Source organism: Colletotrichum destructivum, chromosome 6 (genome assembly GCF_034447905.1).
Source record: "Colletotrichum destructivum chromosome 6, complete sequence".
Classification (NCBI taxonomy): Eukaryota; Fungi; Ascomycota; class Sordariomycetes; order Glomerellales; family Glomerellaceae; genus Colletotrichum; species Colletotrichum destructivum.
In genome coordinates this window covers 3,927,017-3,945,760 of record NC_085901.1, presented here as the reverse complement: position 1 = coordinate 3,945,760, position 18,744 = coordinate 3,927,017, and the positions used below count along the sequence as shown (strand labels likewise).

The 18,744-nt window shown below is 58.0% G+C and overlaps 8 protein-coding genes across 8 annotated transcripts; 4 read left to right on the top strand and 4 right to left on the bottom strand.

The window, feature by feature from the left end:
• Window positions 1-239: 239 nt before the first annotated feature.
• On the top strand, window positions 240-1,672 carry CDEST_10404 (Putative HotDog domain superfamily protein). Its single transcript, XM_062926562.1, has 2 exons — window positions 240-923; window positions 1,003-1,672. Exons 1-2 carry the CDS (start codon window positions 382-384, stop codon window positions 1,478-1,480), a joined length of 1,020 nt encoding a protein of 339 aa, XP_062782613.1. The 5' UTR covers window positions 240-381; the 3' UTR covers window positions 1,481-1,672.
• A 1,191-nt stretch (window positions 1,673-2,863) lies between these two features.
• CDEST_10403 (Putative pectinesterase, catalytic, pectin lyase/virulence factor, pectinesterase, Asp active) lies at window positions 2,864-4,149 on the bottom strand. Its single transcript, XM_062926561.1, has one exon. It carries the CDS (start codon window positions 4,077-4,079, stop codon window positions 3,051-3,053), a length of 1,029 nt encoding a protein of 342 aa, XP_062782612.1. The 5' UTR covers window positions 4,080-4,149; the 3' UTR covers window positions 2,864-3,050.
• Window positions 4,150-5,329: 1,180 nt separating this feature from the next.
• Window positions 5,330-8,582, bottom strand: CDEST_10402 (uncharacterized protein). Its single transcript, XM_062926560.1, has 4 exons — window positions 8,080-8,582; window positions 7,976-8,004; window positions 7,819-7,920; window positions 5,330-7,719 (listed from the first exon to the last, which is right to left on the bottom strand). Exons 1-4 carry the CDS (start codon window positions 8,280-8,282, stop codon window positions 5,882-5,884), a joined length of 2,172 nt encoding a protein of 723 aa, XP_062782611.1. The 5' UTR covers window positions 8,283-8,582; the 3' UTR covers window positions 5,330-5,881.
• Window positions 8,583-9,524: 942 nt separating this feature from the next.
• Window positions 9,525-9,953, bottom strand: CDEST_10401 (uncharacterized protein; the record flags this gene model as incomplete). Its single annotated transcript, XM_062926559.1, has 1 exon — window positions 9,525-9,953. The coding sequence occupies one exon, from the start codon at window positions 9,951-9,953 to the stop codon at window positions 9,525-9,527; it is 429 nt and encodes a 142-aa protein (XP_062782610.1).
• Window positions 9,954-10,590: 637 nt separating this feature from the next.
• CDEST_10400 (Putative PLC-like phosphodiesterase, TIM beta/alpha-barrel domain superfamily) lies at window positions 10,591-12,692 on the top strand. Its single transcript, XM_062926558.1, has 3 exons — window positions 10,591-10,779; window positions 10,836-11,139; window positions 11,203-12,692. The coding sequence occupies exons 2-3, from the start codon at window positions 10,838-10,840 to the stop codon at window positions 12,434-12,436; spliced, it is 1,536 nt and encodes a 511-aa protein (XP_062782609.1). The 5' UTR covers window positions 10,591-10,779; window positions 10,836-10,837; the 3' UTR covers window positions 12,437-12,692.
• Window positions 12,693-14,931: 2,239 nt separating this feature from the next.
• On the top strand, window positions 14,932-16,975 carry CDEST_10399 (Putative major facilitator superfamily, MFS transporter superfamily; the record flags this gene model as incomplete). The annotated part of the gene is made up of 4 exons (XM_062926557.1): window positions 14,932-15,148; window positions 15,358-15,642; window positions 15,721-16,413; window positions 16,509-16,975. The coding sequence occupies 4 exons, from the start codon at window positions 14,932-14,934 to the stop codon at window positions 16,820-16,822; spliced, it is 1,509 nt and encodes a 502-aa protein (XP_062782608.1). The 3' UTR covers window positions 16,823-16,975.
• A 351-nt stretch (window positions 16,976-17,326) lies between these two features.
• Window positions 17,327-17,950, top strand: CDEST_10398 (Putative cytidine and deoxycytidylate deaminase domain, cytidine deaminase). Its single transcript, XM_062926556.1, has one exon. It carries the CDS (start codon window positions 17,433-17,435, stop codon window positions 17,943-17,945), a length of 513 nt encoding a protein of 170 aa, XP_062782607.1. The 5' UTR covers window positions 17,327-17,432; the 3' UTR covers window positions 17,946-17,950.
• Window position 17,951: 1 nt separating this feature from the next.
• On the bottom strand, window positions 17,952-18,656 carry CDEST_10397 (uncharacterized protein; the record flags this gene model as incomplete). The annotated part of the gene is made up of 1 exon (XM_062926555.1): window positions 17,952-18,656. The coding sequence occupies one exon, from the start codon at window positions 18,654-18,656 to the stop codon at window positions 18,267-18,269; it is 390 nt and encodes a 129-aa protein (XP_062782606.1). The 3' UTR covers window positions 17,952-18,266.
• Between the last annotated feature and the right edge of the window lie 88 nt (window positions 18,657-18,744).

Genomic DNA, 18,744 nt, shown 5'->3' with positions numbered 1-18,744 from the left:
GAGCCGAGCACTGCACTGAGGCCTCGGCTTCTTGTTCCCCTTTCCAAACACGAAGAAGCCGAAAGGCATATAACCGAAGGGCCCGGCTATCTACCCCACAGACAGATCCCGAGAGGATCGACGCTCCTCTCGGCCCATTCCCCCGGGCGGGCATTGCTCTATTGGTCTCTGACATGACATACGCCCATCACTTCATCTTGCCGGCGCCTGTACTTCCCGAAGCTGCGAGAGTTGCCGGGGTTTGTCTTCATGAAGCATGCCGTCGAACAAGTTGCGGGTTTGTTCTTCCGACGATAGCAATCGAGTCGAAACAAACACAAACACGCCTTGAAAATCTGACGTCACCCCATCACCATCACCAATTTGCTCTTTAATATCACAATGGCATCTCTCGCCCACCAGCTACGTCCGGCCCTCCTCCGTCGCGCCGTCGGAGGCCGCCGGTGTCTGACCACCAACGCGACGCAAGCCGCCGCCGAGCTCCTCGACACCTTCGCCGGCAAAGACGTCGTCCGCAGGCAGCTCCTCGACGCTAACCAGCTCCAGCGCCTCAGCCTGACGCTCAACCGCAGGGAGCTGCACCGCGGCCAGGACGTCTCCGCGGACGCGCCGGCGCAGGGCACGCCGCTGCCGCCGGGCTACCACCTCGTCTACTTCACGCCGGCCGGCGTCGAGAGCGAGCTGGGCATGGACGGGACGGACAAGACGTTCAACGCGCCGGGGCCGTTCACGCGCCGGATGTGGGCCGGCGGGAGGATGCGGTTCGTCGAGGGCACCTCGTTGAGGGTCGGCGAGGAGGTCGAGGAGCGGACGAGGCTTGTTGCAGCGACGCCGAAGACCAGCAGGAGCGGCGACGAGATGGTGCTCGTCGACGTCGAGAAGGAGTTTTGGGGCCGCGACGGGCTGGCCGTGAAGGACCGGAGGTGAGTCGCCGGGGGATTCAGACTGTGGAGAGGAGGTTTCTGGGAAAATGTCCCGATTCTAACGACTCGCCTTTTTCAGATCATGGATCTTCCGCCCCGAGGTCAACGTGTCCCGGGCCGCCGAGACGGCACCGCCCCGCAGCGTCAGGCCGTCGGCTTTCGGGCCTTCCACGACCACTGACCGGGCCGGCGCAGACGGCAGCGGCGTGGTCCGCTACCTCCGGTGGTCCCCCGTCGGCCTCTTCCGGTTTTCCGCCCTCACCTTCAACGGCCACATGATCCACTACAACGAGCCTTGGACCAAGGACATCGAGCGCCATCCCGATGTCGTGGTCCACGGGCCGCTGAACCTGATCGGCATGCTCGACTACTGGCGGGACGTGTACGGCCGGGACGGTGCCGAGGTGCGGGAGGTCGGGTACAGGGCCACGTCGCCGTTGTACGCGGGCGATGAGTACACCGTCCGCACGGCGGCTGTCGAGGGGGGCAAGGAGTACGAGATACTGGTCGAGAAGGGCAGTACGGTGTGCATGAAGGGTGAGATTCTTAGCAGCTGAGCAGTAGGATGAGCCATGACTTCTGTGCCTTTCCAGTCGGTGGCCTGTCAAGGTCATGAGCGCATAAGGGGAGAGCCCTGCGAGACCACGATCTGCAACATACTGGGTGATGAGTCTTGGAGTTAACAACCAGCCGGCGCAAAAGCGAACTCACAACGGCTATCGGCTGTTTAAATCCTCTTCTCGACAGTGTACGCGTGCTCCCGTTGCTTCATTTTCCGCTGTGCTTCGTGAACCCGGCCTAGAAACTCTCACGCCAGCAACTCAACCCGCTCAGCTCACCCGGCCAGTCAGGCGTGCATCCACTACCTTGTGGCGCAGATCCTAACTCGGGAAATTGGCATTGATTTGCAGGCTTCCAGCTCTTCCACCAACGCTGAGGTCTTAGGGTCGATCATGGCTGTGGCGGCGGCGGCGTTGCCACGATACGGCTTGATGGACCTAAGTAACCGGGCCAGCTCGTGATTATCTGTGTGGCATCTGCAACCCCCTCCACTCCTTGTTCATCATGAAAGAGGCAGCCGAGCCGTCGTTCGTACGGGCGTTCCCCTTGCTGATGGTAATGGATCCGGTTCTTTTCGCAATCCTATCAGCACCGGAAAGGCTGTAACGTCTTCAGAGTATACGCACTGGTTGTAATGCGTGTTCGATGTGAGTGTATAGTTTGCCTCCGTGATCTCTTGAATATCTTTCTACGGGGGGGACGGACGCCAAGGGATTCTTTCTCCAAGCGTCGAGAAATATTACCAACTCGTTTGCTCTCATCCGCAAACTGGTGGCCCCTGGTGTCTCGTCCTTGTTGGCATCAAGCTTGCTGTGAGCACCGGGCTATTATTCTCAGTTCTTCATTCTTTCGACTTACTTATCGAACCATTACTCGGCCTGCCGCCAGGCACAACAAGGTTGGATGATCCGGAACTGACGAAAAATATCATGGAGCTCCGGGCCAAGCCTCGTGCTTCCCCTTCAAGGATAGCGCCCTCTATTGGTTGCGAAATCAACCATGATCTATTGGGGTATATCCCATCCAGTAAAGACAGCCTTGACCTTCCTCGATTTGTACTTGTCAATGCCATGTGGGACACGCCAAAGGACCTCGGGGCCCATGGGGTCGGTACGAGTACATCGGAATCTTGTCGACGCCTAGGTCATTCTGGTATAACTCCACCAATGACTTGGGCTTGTAGCTGCAGGCGTGTTGCGTGGCACGACCCCGCGTCACATGCCGAGCAGCCGATCGAAGGTCTCCAAATCTTAAACCGGGACTCCAAGATACCCATCAGGGACCCAGTACGACATTTCGAGGCAGCGGTAACTCCCCCAGTAGACAGGATGGTACCACTCAATAGTCACGGCACAGAACGTGGTCGAACAGACAACACTACTGGTTATACAATCCTAGATACAGAGGACCAACACAGTCCGTGGAGGTCTTTTATAACTATGTACGCGAAGCTAGTCGGCAGGAGGATGGGGTTCATTAACGAACTCATGACAAAAGCGAATGCTGTGAAGACTGAAGAAAAAAAGCTTTTGGGTATTTTGTCTATATCTCAAGGGAACCAGCCGTCTACAAGTAGCTCGCGTCCACCCACCACTCCTTCTTGAAGCCGTCGCCCAGGACGGTGACGGGCTTGATGGGCGCGTCAAGGGTAGAGCTGAAGTTGGCGCGGACGCCCTCGGCGCCCGGCCCGGTGTTCTTGTACTCCTTGTAGAAGACGTCGGCGGTGCTCTGGGTGTTGTCCCAGGTGGACCAGCCGACGGGCTTGACGACGTCGCTGAGGAAGCTGTTCTGGAAGACGACGCGGGAGAAGGGCCTCCAGGGGCGGCCGAGGGTGACGGAGGCCGGGCCGCTGGTGCCGGTGACGTTGGCGCGGTTGAAGACGTAGAAGGTGTTGTTGGCGGCGTCGCGGCCGTTGGCGGTGATGTAGCCCTTGCCGATGGTCTGGATGTCGCAGGTCTCGAACCAGGCGGCGGCGCGGAGGCCGAAGACGAAGTCGACGGCGCCGTTGATGAAGGACTTGGCGTAGATCTGGCGGCCCTCGTTGGCGTAGATGGTGTCCTGGTAGCCGGTGAAGCTGCAGCCGTAGAAGCCGAGGTTGGTCTTCTGGGCGCTGACGGCGAGGGCCTGGCCGTTCTTGTCGGCCTGGCCAAAGGTGTTTGCGATGTTGAGGTTGTAGATCTTGATGTTGTCGCCCCAGAGGCGGAGGGTGGCGGTCTGGTCGTTGCTCGTGAGGTTGGCGAGCGTGCGGGAGAGGTTGTTGGTCAGGGTGGCCGTGTTGCTCTGGTAGGAGCGGGCGTCGCAGGTGTAGCCCTGGATGGTCAGGGGTCCGTTGTAGTTGGGGATCCGGACCTGCTCGGTGTAGGTGCCGGGCATGACGAAGATGGTCTGCTCCTCGGTGACGTTCTTGAGGGCGAGGACGGCGTCGTTGAGGGTCGGGAAGCTGTTGGCTTGGGCGCCCGAGGCGTCGACGACGAGGGCCTTGGGCGACGGGCGGGTTCGCGCGAAGCGGCCGCCGCACTTGCGGGCATCCGCATCTTCGGCGGGAGCGGCCACGGCCAGGGCGGCGAGGGCGAGGACGCGAAGGAACGCGACCATGGTGGTGAACGAGACTGAGGGAGTGTGCTGTGTTGTGTTGGTTGGTTGATACTGGTAAGGACTGTATGGGATGGGAGCTGTGTAAGTCACAAGTGCTCTCGTGGAGAAAGGAAACTCTCGGGGTATTTATTCGACTACGACGTTGGTAGATCCCGTCTCCTTGGCTTTAGGTCAGCTCAAGGTCGATTCCTGTATTGCACACAAGGAGTTTCCCATCTTCTGTTTCCCACAAGACCTCATCCTTGCCATCCACGCGGTGACGTTCATCTGAAGGCCCTTTGACATGGTAGCATCCAATACAACTGGGCGGGCACCACGGCAGCTGAACGACAGGGAAGGGCTTGCATGCGGAGTGCAGACGGACAGTTGCTCATGGAACATTCCGCCAATTGCGTCTCCGCCCTTCTGCAGCATTGCCAAGCAGTTTTATTTAGTTTCCTCTCCTCCATGCCCTTCCCCCCTCCCATGTCCCACGCTGCGGCTCTTGGCCAACTAAAGATGAGGGGATCGCGAGTCAAGCTCTAGTGAGGGCGGCCGAGCTCCATGGTTGCCTCGTTCATTGGTGGACATGAGCTGGTCGAGGTTGTGAAGGGTGTGCGCCACCCTTTGATGGATAACAGCCACCAGTTGCGGACGGTGCGACTTGAGAGAGAGAGAGAGAGGCACGAACGATCATCGAGGGTCATGGGACCTCTGTGTCTTTGTGAGCAATGTGCTTTCTCTGTGAGAGGTCGTCCGCTCTTCGTTCTATGTCGATCTTAAGACGCTAAACCAGACAAGCAACGAGGTGCATCTCGGGATCACGTTCAACCAGCAAGGTGTTTTGCCAGGGAATATCAGGGCAGGTTTCCCAGGCACGGCGTCCGCGGCTGGAGGCGGAGGCGGACGCGAGAGCGAAGAGGTCACAAAGACGGGGAACAACAGGGACGCAATCGACTCTGCAAAGCTTATTTGATTGTTTCAATTCTGTGTTCCTCGGCTTGATGGCGAGTTACACATCTTACCCGTATAGAGACACGGATACTTCATTTACCCAAAGCTTGGCGGGTCGTACGGGATGTGGCAGACACCTCCTGAAACTCCCCTCAATAAACCAACTCGGAGGGACAACTGCTGGGTCGGCCGCTGCTTGACTCGACCCTCCGACGAATCCGGGGCGTTGCCTGCCATGTTTCTGGTTGACGACTTTGGTGCTGCTCGCCCCCCCCCCTGGGACTGAGCGCAAGCAGACAGACTTACTCATAGTACAGCAGAGTTGAGTCTCCGGTCGAGCGAGGATACCCTTGACACTCGGCGGCTCGGGGGTGTCAATCACCGGTTCAATTAGTACATTAACAAGCACGGCGGGAACTCTCCCAAACTCTGTTAGATGCAATCATTTGCCAAGCACTCTAAAGATGGTCTTTAGTGGTTCCAACGATAGGGCTTGTGAGTCAGGCAAGTCAGTGCAACTACGGATACAGGCTTGTAGTCTTTTCCAACGTAAACCGAGTTCCGGGGGCTACTGTATCTAATCATCTAATCAACACTCATATACGGATATTCACACATACGTATTAAAGTCCGACGGCCTTGCCGCGGCCGCGTTTGCAGCCTGACGACTTGTAGGGCCGACAATTTGCGAGCAGATTGCGTTCTGGCACCGCTGGTAAGCCCCATTCCACCCCGATCCTCGTGTCCGCCTCACCGCAAAATCTGTGTGTCCCTCCGCCGTCTAAGTCTAGCCTCTAGGCCACACCGGAGTCTTGTGTGTGTGTGTGTGTGTGTGAGCGAGAGAGAGAAAGAGAATCGAGGCCCCGCGGCTACTCCACAACCCGCCTCACGGGCGACCCGGACAGCGGCTCGAACTCGTTGGTGCCGACGCGCTGCACGCTCGGCAGCGGAAACACCACGCTGATGGGCGACACCATCCTCCCGGGACGCCTCCTCCTTCTCACGGGCCGTCGTCCCGACCTCGACCGGCCGACGTCCCACGACAACCGGGACCCGAGCTCGCTCTCGGCGAAGCCGACGTCGCTGAGGTTGTCCAGCTCCTCGAGCTCGCGCTCGACGGCTGGCGGCGGCTCGACCTTGAAGACGGCGTGGACGTCGCCGTGCGGGTTGAAGCCGCTGAAGCTCCAGTTGAGGAGGGACTGCGACCGTCCGGCGGCAGCGGCGGCGTTCCGGCGCGGGTGGGCGGCGCGGCGGCGCTCGAGGGCGCTGATGACGAGCAGAACCGGCGCGTTGAGGGCGCGGATGAGAGAAGTGTTGACGACGTGGAACGCGCGCGGCGTGAGCACCGACTTGAGGGGCAGCAGGGCCGCGAGGGCGGCGAGGTTGAAGGGCGGCGGGTAGGCGAAGATGGAGTCGCTCTTGACGCCGGCGAAGGTGAGCACGGCGCGGCGGAACTGGATCTCGGCGGGGGCGTCGGCGATGAGCTTGGAGAAGGTGTTGCTGAGGATGGCGACGAGGATGGTGAGGAAGAGGATGTTGCCGAGGAAGGCGAAGGCGATCATGAGCGCCGGGCCGAGCACCGGGTGGAACTCGCCGGACCGGTCGATGCCGGTGCCGTCGAGGCCGAACCACGTCCAGATGAGCCACTTGCACGTCTCGTACCACGTCAGGGCGGCCTTGTTTGCGTGTCCGGCGGCGGCGGCGGCGGCGGCGGCGGCGGCGGCCGTGTCCTCGTTGCTGCCGATCAGCCACCGCAGGGCGAGGAAGAAGCCCATGAAGCACCAGATGGAGATGAAGGTCAGCCGGGTGAAGTCCTTCATCATGGCGTGCATGGCGATGAAGACGATGTTGTCCGGCAGCAGGGTGAAGGCCAGGCGGGTGAGCAGGACGGGCGCCGCGAGACAGAGGATGTGCACGCCGTACCCGTCGGCGACGACGCCCTGGTACCCGAGCACGTCGTAGACGCGGGCCAGGACGTAGGAGCCGAAGATGAGGCTGAAGGTGATGTCGAGGAACGACCACAGCGTCTGGGAGTGGACGGCCCAGCCGTGCTCGATGATGGCGGCGAACTCGTTCAGCGTCCAGCCGGCCGTGTAGACGGCAAAGAGGCACTCCCACCCGCTGAGCACCGGGCTGCTCCGGTTGACCATGGTCAGAACGTACAGGGCGACGAGGGTGACGAACTGGAACAGCTCCGTCATCTGCCGGATCCACGGCACCACCAGCCGCCTCTCGTCCAGCAGCGGGGCCCTGCGCGGCTCGTAGAGCGAGACCGAGGCGTACTCATAGTGGTCCGGGAGGATGTCGACAAAGGAGAGCGGCGTGTACGTCACGACGCCCTGCCAGACGGCGTCCACGAGCCGCTGACAGGCCGACGAGCTCAGGAACAGCTTGCTCTCGGAGATGATGGCGAGCTCGAGCGTCGTGAGCTTCCGCTCGTGGCCGTCGCGGCGCTGGACGGGCCACTGCAGCTGCCGGCACTCGCTCTCGACCTCCTCGGGGGCGCCCTGGAAGGGGTCGAAGCCCTCGACAAGGATGTGCGCCAGGATGAGGAGGCCGATCTGGCCCGGGTGGTCCTCGTGGTAGCGCCGCAGCACGCGGCTGGCGACGAGCTCGCAGAGCGTGGCGCGGGAGACGTTGACCGTGTGGTGGGCGGTGCTGGTGTGCTGCCGCAGGAACTGGATGCGGTTCGCGAGGAGGCAGTAGACTTTGACATGGTTCGTATGTCAAGTCAGCCCAAGGGTTCTGTCAAAATCTGATAGGGGAGGGGGGGGGGTGTTGTGTTCAAAGACAAGAGAAACCATACCGATCGTAGGGTCGTCGGGGTCGTAGAGGCGGTCTACCAGTGGCCGGACTACCAGGGAGTTCATCCGCGGCTCGCGGAGTTGGTCCAGCGTATAAGGGTCATCTGGGGGAACTGTCAGGAGAGGAGTGGTGGTGAAGGGACTGACAGGACAGCATACCTATGCTCGCCAGTATAAGACGCCGGATCCTAACCCAGTTTGAAGTTGTGTCAGTGTTTGTGAGTGTGAGTGAGTGTGTGTTGGTTGAGTCGGATCACACTCACCGGTGTATCGTAAAGTACACGGATGGCGACGCTTCGGTGCTCACGCTGCCGGTGACGCTGGCAGACACATGCTGATCCGCCTCCAAGTCGGGTCCGACGCCGTCCTCGGCGGCACGCCTCGCCGAGTCTGCGTCACCCCATGGCGACAGCGGGCGAGTCCAGTCGATCAGGTCCGGGGTCCGGGGGTGCTCTCCTTCTTCCATCTGAGGACGAGATTCCCAAGAAGTACGACGTACGTGCGTATGTATGCTTACTCGTCGTAGATGTTTGCCCAGACGCTACCGTTCTTGTTCAACACACCCTCTTTGCCGTGTTGCCGCCGCTTATGCCCAGCCGCCAAGGGCTCTCTCTACTATGTCAAGGCCCGGGCCGGATGCTGCCAACTCTCCCACTCTAGGCCCGTTTTCTTCAAGCCGTGGTAGTGCCCAGGTCGATATCTAAGCCAGACATGTTCAGGGATTCGCTCAAAAATAAAAAGAACTTTGGTGATGACGGCGTGGAAATATGTTTCCAATGCGCTCGGGCTGCCTCCCAATGAGTGAGGGGTTTTTAAACCAAGTACACCAACGGCCGTCCCCCTGACAAGGTGACCACCCGATCTGTCCCCAAACACTAACACCAACTAACGCGATCCGATCAGCAGCTTGCACTGCCACGCTCGTGCGCCCTGACGTCCTGTATGTGCATACCCGGACGGAACGAGCACCGCGGCATTTCCGGCTCACCGACAACTTTAAATGTCACCGAGAGGGGGTGGGGGCTGGGGGGGAGCGGCTGGAGCGGCCATGAAGCTTCTCGGTGAACTTCGGTGAGAAGCGGGTTAGAGTTGTCGTGCACATCTCACGTGCCATGACTGACTGGCTGACCTGGGTAATTATGGCTCGCTCATAACCATATTCGTGTCGTCTCAGTTCGTTCCGCAGGTAGATGTCTCAACTGTTGAAGGAAATCTAGTTTTTCTCCTCATTCTCCCCCCTACTCAAATGACCTTTCGCCGTTTGCTCTGCTTATCATAGACAGATATTCATTCACTCGCTCAACTAGCTCAACATGAACAAGAACAAAAGTCAACAACGATCGGTTCGTGACAACAACCAAAAAGTATATGTTGAAAGGGACGAGACTCGAACTCGCGCGGGTTGCCCCACCAGGAAACAGATGTTAAGCTGACCTTAACCTGGCGCCATAACCAACTCGGCCACCCTTCCGTGAGCACCTAATTGAGGAACTGGTGATTGATGGTGATTCTGTGAAAAATCTGAGAATATGGAGCGAAGATATGGAGCAGAGCTGATTAGGGCAAACCAGACAGTTAAAGCGGGGAGGATCTAATTCTACCCTGGTCCTTGTCTCAGGGGGTGGGGAGTAGGGGGAGGAGATCTCGAAGCGAAAGCCCAACTGTCTTACACGGAGTCTTGCCGCGGCGGGAGGCACCGGCAGTCTGTTCATTCCATGTCCATGAGTGTAGAGATATGGATAAAATCCTCAAAGTTCTGGGCGATGCTCGTCGAACGGCTGCTGTATTCTACGCCACTCATCTCGCTGCCGTATCCGACTTCCTCTTCCTCGGGCCGGGCTTCAGCACCGGCACCAGTCTGGCCCTCCTCGAGCGCCGGTGCATCCGTCATCTCCGTATCCGGGTCTTCAATCTCTCTGCCCTGAGTCGGACGATCACTTACCAGGCTTTTCGATTTGGCTTCGGCCGTCGTCGGGCGTAGCCGTAGTACAATGGGTGCGTTAGTCGTACCATCGCATCCCGGACAAGACGTGGCCGCCGCGGGGATAGAGGGCGTCTGGGGGTGGGTATGATAGGGCGCAAACTCGACGATTTCGACTACCCGCCCCATGTGGAGCATATCGTCGACAGACTCCATCAACTCTAGGCTCAACGGTGATGCCAGAGAATGAAAGAGCGCCAGTCACTCGGTCCACTGATTGGTATAGTTATTGTTGATCGTAACAGGGCGGTGAATATGGCCTGGACCGCTTGAGACTTTTGAGGCCATCAGATAAATAGCTTGCCCCGAAGGCGGCTATTGTCAGAGAGAACAACGATGGAGTAATTACCCAGACATTGTTCCTAGACTGCCCACGAGGCTTTGTCTCATGCGTGACTGGTGCCCATCTCGAACAACCAGCTGGTCGGGGGGGCTTTGAGAACAGACCAGACAGGCTGTAATATTGCAATGTTGCGTTGGAGACTCGATTCGGGAAACTTTAAAGCGTGGGCTGAAATCAGTTACTCCCTCTCATCAGAACAAACATAATCGTATGTCAATAATACAGGCTTTAGTCAGGACATAAGATAAGAGCTGGTTGACCGAGTCTCAACCTGCCTGACCTTCCTCAGCATCACTGCACAGCATCGCCGCATGTGATATGTCCCGACTCGTGCAGGCCGCTCCCCAGTGTCACCGTAGCGACACCTCTAGGCTTCCATATTTCAAACTTTCTTCTTCCCACGCCAAGGTCCGCTGGCGAACTTTATTCGGGTGCCTAAAATCAGTGGGCCGGACCGAGTCGAGAACACGATGGCGACTGGTCATTGCGTCCAACGTGGGGGGTTTGTTTTGGCGCAGATGTGCGGCGCGGTTGACCACTGAATAGGGGAACAGACTCCGCATCATTCTCCCTTTGAGAAATCAAAACAAGGGTGTTCTGTTCTTGCTAAAAACGGCCCGTCTTGCTTGCTTGTGCTGTGTAAGTCCTTTGTGTTGTGTCTTGTTTCATTCTTTGTCTTACCAGCTTTTCCGAAGCGATGAATTTCCAGGTCGACCGCGGGCTGAGGGTGCCGGCCAACAACGCGAGGGGCGAGATGACTTCGCCTTCGCCCGCCAGCTCCCAGTCTCTTCACAGTTCAACTGAAGAGAGCGGTTCGTCCTATGAGGCGAGGAGGCATCCGGATGCGACACCATTTCTCTGTTCCGTCCGGTTCCGTTCACCACGCCGTGTTTGGGACCTCGTTCCCCTGAGCGTGCGGCAGTTCGTACGAAATCAGAGCATCGGAAGAGACCTTGTTGGTATGACTCTGGGAATTACGATTGGAGCATCAACCATTTTGTATGATACTCCCTCGTTTCTATCTCAGCTTGAAACATGAACACTCTGCTGACAATCTTCCAGACTCATCCTCTTCGCCCTGGTGTTCGTTTCGAAACCCGACTCCTCCATACGGTCCTTGCCCTACGAGTTCATTTCCGGCAACCCTCTCTCCTCGGATGGGAACTCGGACGAACAAGTCCTGAATCGTTGGCTGGCGGATTACTCCCGCTCGGTCATCCCCAAGCCATGCCACTCCCACAACGACTACTGGAGGCCCTACCCCCTGTTCTCGGCCCTCGTCGCCGGCTGCACGGGGGTCGAGGCCGACATCTGGCTCAGCGACGACGGCACCGACCTCCTGGTCGGCCATGACCGCGGCGCCCTTTCGGCCAACAAGACGCTCACGACCATGTACCTGGACCCGCTCATGAAGATACTCGACGCCGAGAACCCCGAGTCTCACTGGGCGAACCACACCCCATACGACCAGCCCAGGGGCGCTTTCAAGACGGACCCCAACGCCACGCTGGTCCTCCTCATCGACGTCAAGTCCGACCCCCGGGACACCTGGCCCCTCCTCGTCAAGCAGCTCGAGCCCCTCCGACGGAAGCAGTTCCTCACGCGCTACGAGCACATCCAGGTGGGCCCCGGCTTGATAACAAAGCAGAGCCGGTGGCCCGCGGCGGTGACGGTCGTCGGCACGGGCAACCTCGACCGGCGCACCTTTTACGACACCGACCACCGGAGCTACCCGGACTTCAACGCGTACCACGACACCTTCATCGACGCGCCCCTGGAGATCCTGCCGGTCGAGAACACGTTCTGGCGGTACGAGGGCAACGACCCGGACTACCGGGGGGCCATCACGTCGTCGAGCCGGATGTGGGACGTCGACGAGACGTACATGACGTCGACGTCGTTCAAGCAGGCCATCGGCTCCGTCCGGACGGGCTTCAGCGGCGCGCAGCTCGCCCGGCTGCGACAGCAGATTAAGACGGCCAGGCTGAGCGGGCTGAGGACGCGGTACTGGGACATCCCGGACTGGCCGATCGGGTATCGGGAGTACATATGGCAGGTGCTGGTCGAGGAGGGCGTCGACCTGCTGAACGTGGACGACTTGGAGGGCGCCACGAGACGGGGCTGGGTGGATGGCTACATCAAGGACGTCATCTGGATGGCTGTGGTCTCGACGTACATCTTCGGCTGCGGCTTCGCCATGCTCGTCATGTGGCGGCGCTACCTGAGGAGGCAGTGGATGCAGAGGATCGCGGACGCAAACAATGCTGAGCTGATTGGACATATGGGGGCGGCGTAGAGGCTGGGCTTCGACGACGGGATGAGTTTTTTGGGTGATGTTTTGAATCTTTTCATGTGTTTAAGCGAGCATGAGTGAATGCTGCATTCTTGGATGGGGCGTTGGAAGAATCGGGTTTTCATAGACGTTGGTGTTTTTTCCCGAAATCGAGGCCATTAATGTCAGCCCAGACTCATTGCGTCAGTGAGGATCAGAGTGAGTGACGTTAAGAGAGTGAGTCGAGCAGGATCATGAGATATCACGAAGAAAAGTATTCAGCAAAACTCCAAGTCTTCCTCAATTACCATACTTTGTCGACTGAACCCTGGCCGTCAAGACTTAGCGATTCTCTGGAATTCCAGCATTAGCCGGGCAGACGCGCCGAGGGAGTCCGTGAAGATGGCCTCCAATAAAGATCATTTCTCGTCTTGTTCTAGGCCTCCCGGTGGGAATGGTGGTCTTGATCAGGTACAGCTCTAGGTTGCGATTTACGAAACAATAGTGCTTTCTGCCTGCTGCATACATCAGAGCTGTTGTGTTGCCACCGTACAGTCTGCCCTATCCAGGATTTGATATACGAGACTGCTACTGTCTTACAAACATAAGACATCAGTTTTTTTCCTCTTCATCCTACTTCGGGAGTTTAACAACAAAAGGCATCTTATTTGGTAACTCGGACGAAACTACTTATTTCAAGGTCCTAGAAATTAACCCGGAATCCGCCCATGTCAATCAGATCATCGAACCAATTTCCTTGTTGCTCCACATGCGTTGCGTGTTGCTCGAAAACAAAGATCTTGGTCAAGAATTCAGTCGTTCCCCGGCTTCCCTAGCGGTGGAACACTGTGCCCAGGCATCTTTAAGGTCTGGGTCTCTTCCAACCACGGCCCAAACACGATCTCTCGTTCTCACATTGCATCACAACTTCCGAGTGAGAGACCATGAAGCCTCTCGAGCTCATGAAATAATACACACTGCCCACCATACCTCCCCGCCATCCTTCTGGCCCTGGCAGGAACATGCGCCAAGCAATGTCCCGGATGCAAGCAGCATCTCCAGGCAGGTCGGATTCAGATCAAGGTTGCCGATCGCGAGACATCTTGACGGAGCCCAAGGTGAACGGATGATACGCAGCCTTTCCCTCTTTGCATACTTGGATCGAATGAACCGAGGCACTGGGAACTCGCCTTCTGGCTGACCCCCCACACCACCAACCACACACGAATGACATGGACGAAGCTACAAAAAGGCCTGCATATCTGGCGCGTGGCTTGCAATCTGCGGGGTAACCAACTGTCGTGTCTCGCCGTGCAAGCGAAGGTCCTGGCCAGAACGCCACAGTGACAACCACATGCCGTCGCGCTCAACCTGCAGTCGTTGCTAGACCATAAACAGGCTGGGCGGAGGGCGGGCGGGCGGAGGGCTCCGCCTTTGAGCCTACGTCCGTTGCGCGTTGAGTGTGTGAGTACATGTGAGTATGTGAGTACGTGCGTGCGTACGTGTGTGTGTGTGTCTCACACCTGCATCTGCCACCGGACCGAAAGGGCCTTGACCATCTCTTGAACATGAACAGGAAGAAGATGACGAGAAGGAGACGTCGCAGATTGCCGCCCACAAGATTATTTGTCGACTGGATTACTCACAGTTCCTGCATCGGCGCTCGGTGTGGATCAGGGCCAAGTCCGGTCCGGAGCCGGGGTGGAGGCCACGAACACTTGAATAAAGAATTTATGGGTCAGGTTTTTTAAGATTGGGAGGCCCAGCGACTCTGGTCTCGGGTAACTCCCGGGAAAAGCGTCTTCGGAGAATAAAGCCGACTGGGCTTGATAATACGAGACAGGCGAGAGGCGGCCGGTAGATTTGGTGGGTGGCTTTCTCGAGGGAAAGGCCGCCATTCATTGATGGCATTAATCAGCTTTCCCGCATGACGCGAACCCGCGTGGGCTCTACTGCTATCAAACCCCAGAGCCGCTGAGCTGCAGGTTAATTATTGGCACAAGAAAGGACAGCAAACGCGGGGTTCGGCTGGGAGGTTGGGGGGGGGGAGAGAGAGACGATCAATACCCGTTGCAACCACCCCCCTCAAGCCCCCCCTGTTCGGCGCTACATACCGCTGCCGGTGTTCGACTCACACACTCCAGGTCCAGTAACTACTACTAGGGGCGTTGGTTCGAACTTTTGAGGGCAGTCTGTGGAGTCGGGAGGATCACCGACACTGTCTTGTTAGTGAGTCGCCGCGCCGAGGTCGGGCGCAAAGACAAGGAAAAATAGAGAGCGAAAGTGTACCTCGACTGACAGAGTCATAAGTTGGGCAAGTCATGGATACGGATACATTGGGACGAAATATAAGCCGGCTGCCCACCCTGCAGGAGAATTGAGTTTTTGTCACTGGCGTTGCAATCTCTCTACTCCTCTCTCTCTCTTGTTCCGTGTGTTCGTTCCCCTCCTCCTCCTCCTCCTCCTCGTCGGTTTTGTTCCCGCGAGGCGTGTCTCCAACTCAAATAACCTTCCAGTCGATGGCCGAGATGCAGTTCGACAAGGAGACCAAGCCGGCCGAGTCGCCGCCGCCGCGCTCCCTCGAGCACGCGAGCGACCTCGACCTCGACCGCCCGGTCTACGGCGACGAAGCGCCCGTCGAGTGCCCGCCTCATACGACCGAGTCTAAGCTCATCACGAAGATCGACTTCCGAGTGATTCCGTTCCTGTGCATCATGTACCTGCTGGCCTTCCTCGGTGAGTTTCCCTCCTCCTTCCCCCTCCCCCTCCCTCTCGCGATGGGCGGGATACACCCAAACGCTCAGCCGCCAAAGTCGACAGCGGGAGGGTGTGTGTGTGTGTGTGTGTGTGTGTGTGTGTGTGTGTGTGTGTGTGTGTGGTCTCAAAGGCTCAGACTCGAAGAATCACCCGAAATATACTGACGACCGAGGATTCGCGCTCCGCAGACCGAGTCAACATCGCCAACGCAAACGTCTTCGGCCTCTCCCAGGAGCTGGGCCTCGACGGCACCCTCTATAACAACGCCCTCGTCGTCTTCTTCGTGCCCTACATCCTGCTCGAGATCCCGTCCAACATCCTGCTCAAGAAGTTCAAGCCACACGTCTGGCTCAGCATCAACATGTTCGGCTTCGGCCTCGTCACCATGCTGCAGGGCTTCGTGCAGAACTACGCCGGCCTGTGCACCACGCGCTTCTTCCTCGGCGTCTTTGAGACGGGCATGTTCCCGGGAGGTGTGTTTTTCTTTTCTTCTTTTATTTTATTTTACTTCACTTTTAGTGGCTGACTGACTGACTGTATCCGTTCTGCAGCCTTCTACCTCATCGGTATGTGGTACCGCCGTCACGAGGCCCAGCGCCGATATTCCTTCTTCTTCAACAGCACCACCCTCGCCGGCGCGTTCGGCGGTCTCTTGGCTGCCGCCATCGGGAAGATGGCCGGCACCGGCGGCTACGCGGGCTGGAGGTGGATTTTCATCCTCGAAGGCCTGTTGACCGTCGTCGTGAGCGTCTTCTTCTTCTTCTGCCTGCCCGACTTCCCCGAGGACGTCAAGTGGCTCACGGCCGAGGAGAAAGTCTTCGTCGCGGCCCGCCTGCGCGCGGACCAGGGCAACTCGGCCGCCGAGCGCAGCATCACGGCGCGCGACGTCCGGCGCATCTTCAAGGACTACAAGGTCATCCTCGGCGGCTTCATGTACTTCGGCCTCATCGTGCCGGCCTACGGCTACGCCTACTTCGCCCCGGGCATCTTCCAGTCCTACGGCTACAGCAGCATCAAGACCCAGCTGCACAGCGTGCCGCCTTGGGTCGTCGCCTTCGTCTTCTCCATGACCGTCGCCTTCGTCTCGGACAAGACGCGCCACCGCTTCGGCTTCACCATCCTCGCCATCTGCGTCGCCATCACCGGCTTCGCCATCCTCATCTCCGTCCACGACAACACCCCGCTGCAGACCTTTGGTCTCTACGCCGTCGCCTCGGGCTGCTACACGGCCATGCCCATCATCGGTTTGTCCTCCCCTGGGTCCCCGATCTCCCCTATCTATGCTTTTCGACTGTTTCTCTGGACGATGTGTTCTAACCACTCACTCACTCGTGCGTAGTATGCTGGTTCAACATGAACCTCGGTGGCCACCACCGCCGCTCCATCGGAAGTGCCTGGCAGGTCGGCTTCGGCAACATCGGTGGCATCATCGCCGTCTTTGCCTTCCTGAAGAAGGATGCCCCCAAGTACATCCCGGGATACAGCATCAGCATCGCCTTCGTCATCCTCAGCGGCCTGTCTTGTACGGCCTACGCCCTCGCCTGCTGGTCCGCGAACAAGAAGCGGGACAGGACGGCCGGCGAGTCGGTGTTGACGCAGGAAGAAAAGACGGAGCTGGGCGACATGTCCCCGGACTACAGGTATCTTCTGTAGTGTGTGGTTCTCGAGCGGTGACAAGGGAAGTGCGGGCTTGACAAGGTCAACGAGCTCGCCAAGTATATATACAACATACAATAATTACATGTAGTAATGATGATAATGAGTCGATATCCGAACAACCAACCCTCGGTCATTCATCCATCCAAGTGTATGAACAAAAAGACTGGAAACACTCAGCCATCGATACCAAAGACTTGAAACCCAGCATGGGAACGTGTTGCTTCCTGCGCTCAGCCATGGCAATTCAGTCCGGCAATCGAGGCTTTGAGCCGACAGACTTCTCAGCTGCATGCCCGGTACAGTCACCCATGATATCACGGAAACATCCAGGAGAGACCCTTGTTCCATGAATTTCGCAGAGTTGGCGGCTGTGATGAACCGAACTAGACATTGCTCGGTCCTCGCCTGGGATAATATTCCTCCGCGCGCCGCTACGTCATGAATCCAAGTTTATCCCGCATCACCACTTCTTACATCAGCCTCTGTTCCCTAGCTCATCCCATAACACCAGATCCACACACATACACACACACAGACACAACACCAACTCGATATTGTCACCTTTTCAAAACCCCATCATCCTTCAAACTCGGCAGACTCCACAATGGCTCCAACCACCCCTCCAGACCCCAACATCCTCCGTCGCTGTGTCGAGCTCGCCAAGGAAGCCCTTGACGCTGGCGACGACCCCTTCGGCTCCGTCCTCGTCGGCGCCCACGGCACCGTTCTACGGGAAGACCGCAACCGCGTCAACACGGGCGAGGACGGCGATGGAAGGCGCGACGCCACCCTCCACCCGGAGTTCACCCTCGCCCGCTGGGCGCAGCTCAACCTGAGCGCCGCGGACCGCGCCGCCTCCTCGGTCTACACGTCGGGCGAGCACTGCCCCATGTGCGCCGCGGCGCACGCCTGGGTTGGTCTGGGACCGATCGTCTACGTCTCCTCGAGCGAGCAGTTGGCGTCGTGGTTCAAGGAGCTCGGCGCCGGAGCGGGGACTAAGGTCAGCCCGCTTCCTATCAATGCGGTTGCGCCGAACATTTCGGTTCAAGGGCCGATCCCTGGGTTGGATGAGGAGGTCAAGGCCCTGCACAAGCGAAACATCGAGCGGCGGTCGTGAGTAGTGAATGGAGCTCAGGAAAGTAGGCTATTCGTAGGAGAGAGTACATGTGCTTGGGTTGTGATTGAATCAGTCATTGAGGAGGAGTGGAGGCGTTCGGGGAGAGCATGACTGAGAATAGACGATTATTGATGATGATGAGCACCAAGCTGGGTAAGGGGAATTATGTAGGTCGTCCTCGCTTCAAAAGTACCAGAGAGACGTTGAAAATGCCTTCTGCCATACTCTGATGGAAAATACTCTCTCAGCACTTCCATGAGCCCCAACACTCCTCGCAGCGTCAACTTGCCAAGTGGGCTTTCCCGCTCAGCTTTGATCTATCTACCTCTTCCCATCCTGCAAGAGACGGCGACGCTGGGCCAGCTTGCGAGCCTTTTTGTCTTTGGCATGTTGAATTTTGCTGCCAAGTCTGGAAAAGTAGCCATCCAACAGCCGGTCATCCCGTTCGGCGTACATGCCCTTGAAATCACCGTGATCCATAGCTTCGAGCCCATCGCTTTTTACGTCAGGTATATTGTCTCTCTCTACCCTATCGTCGCTGTCTCTACTGCTGGGGGCGTGCTGATCGTTGCCGTCGGGTTGAAAGACCGGGTCGGAACTCGTCGGACGGCAGGCTTCGATCGAAGTAGTGTTGTAGTGGCTTGATGAGGCACTGGTGAAAGGCTGACCAGTCGCGTTAGACTGGGGGGTTTCGATCGTGTTGAAATCCATGCTAATTGTTGGATATAGACTGGAAGTGTAAGTACGATGAAGAGTTCGGCGGGGGTGAAGTCGAAGACTAGAAGTTGGTGGTGGTTTT

Bases quoted from the DNA above. Each gene is read 5' to 3' on its own strand.
- CDEST_10400 (XM_062926558.1), top strand. From the start codon at position 10,838: ATGAATTTCCAGGTCGACCGCGGGCTGAGGGTGCCGGCCAACAACGCG. The intron at 11,140-11,202 runs GTATGATACTCC...ACAATCTTCCAG, and splicing joins ATTGGAGCATCAACCATTTT to ACTCATCCTCTTCGCCCTGG.
- CDEST_10402 (XM_062926560.1), bottom strand. From the start codon at position 8,282: ATGGAAGAAGGAGAGCACCCCCGGACCCCGGACCTGATCGACTGGACT. The intron at 8,005-8,079 runs GTGAGTGTGATC...AAACTGGGTTAG, and splicing joins GTGTACTTTACGATACACCG to GATCCGGCGTCTTATACTGG. The intron at 7,720-7,818 runs GTATGGTTTCTC...ACCATGTCAAAG, and splicing joins CCCCGACGACCCTACGATCG to TCTACTGCCTCCTCGCGAAC.
- CDEST_10404 (XM_062926562.1), top strand. From the start codon at position 382: ATGGCATCTCTCGCCCACCAGCTACGTCCGGCCCTCCTCCGTCGCGCC. The intron at 924-1,002 runs GTGAGTCGCCGG...CGCCTTTTTCAG, and splicing joins CTGGCCGTGAAGGACCGGAG to ATCATGGATCTTCCGCCCCG.
- CDEST_10403 (XM_062926561.1), bottom strand. From the start codon at position 4,079: ATGGTCGCGTTCCTTCGCGTCCTCGCCCTCGCCGCCCTGGCCGTGGCC.
- CDEST_10398 (XM_062926556.1), top strand. From the start codon at position 17,433: ATGGCTCCAACCACCCCTCCAGACCCCAACATCCTCCGTCGCTGTGTC.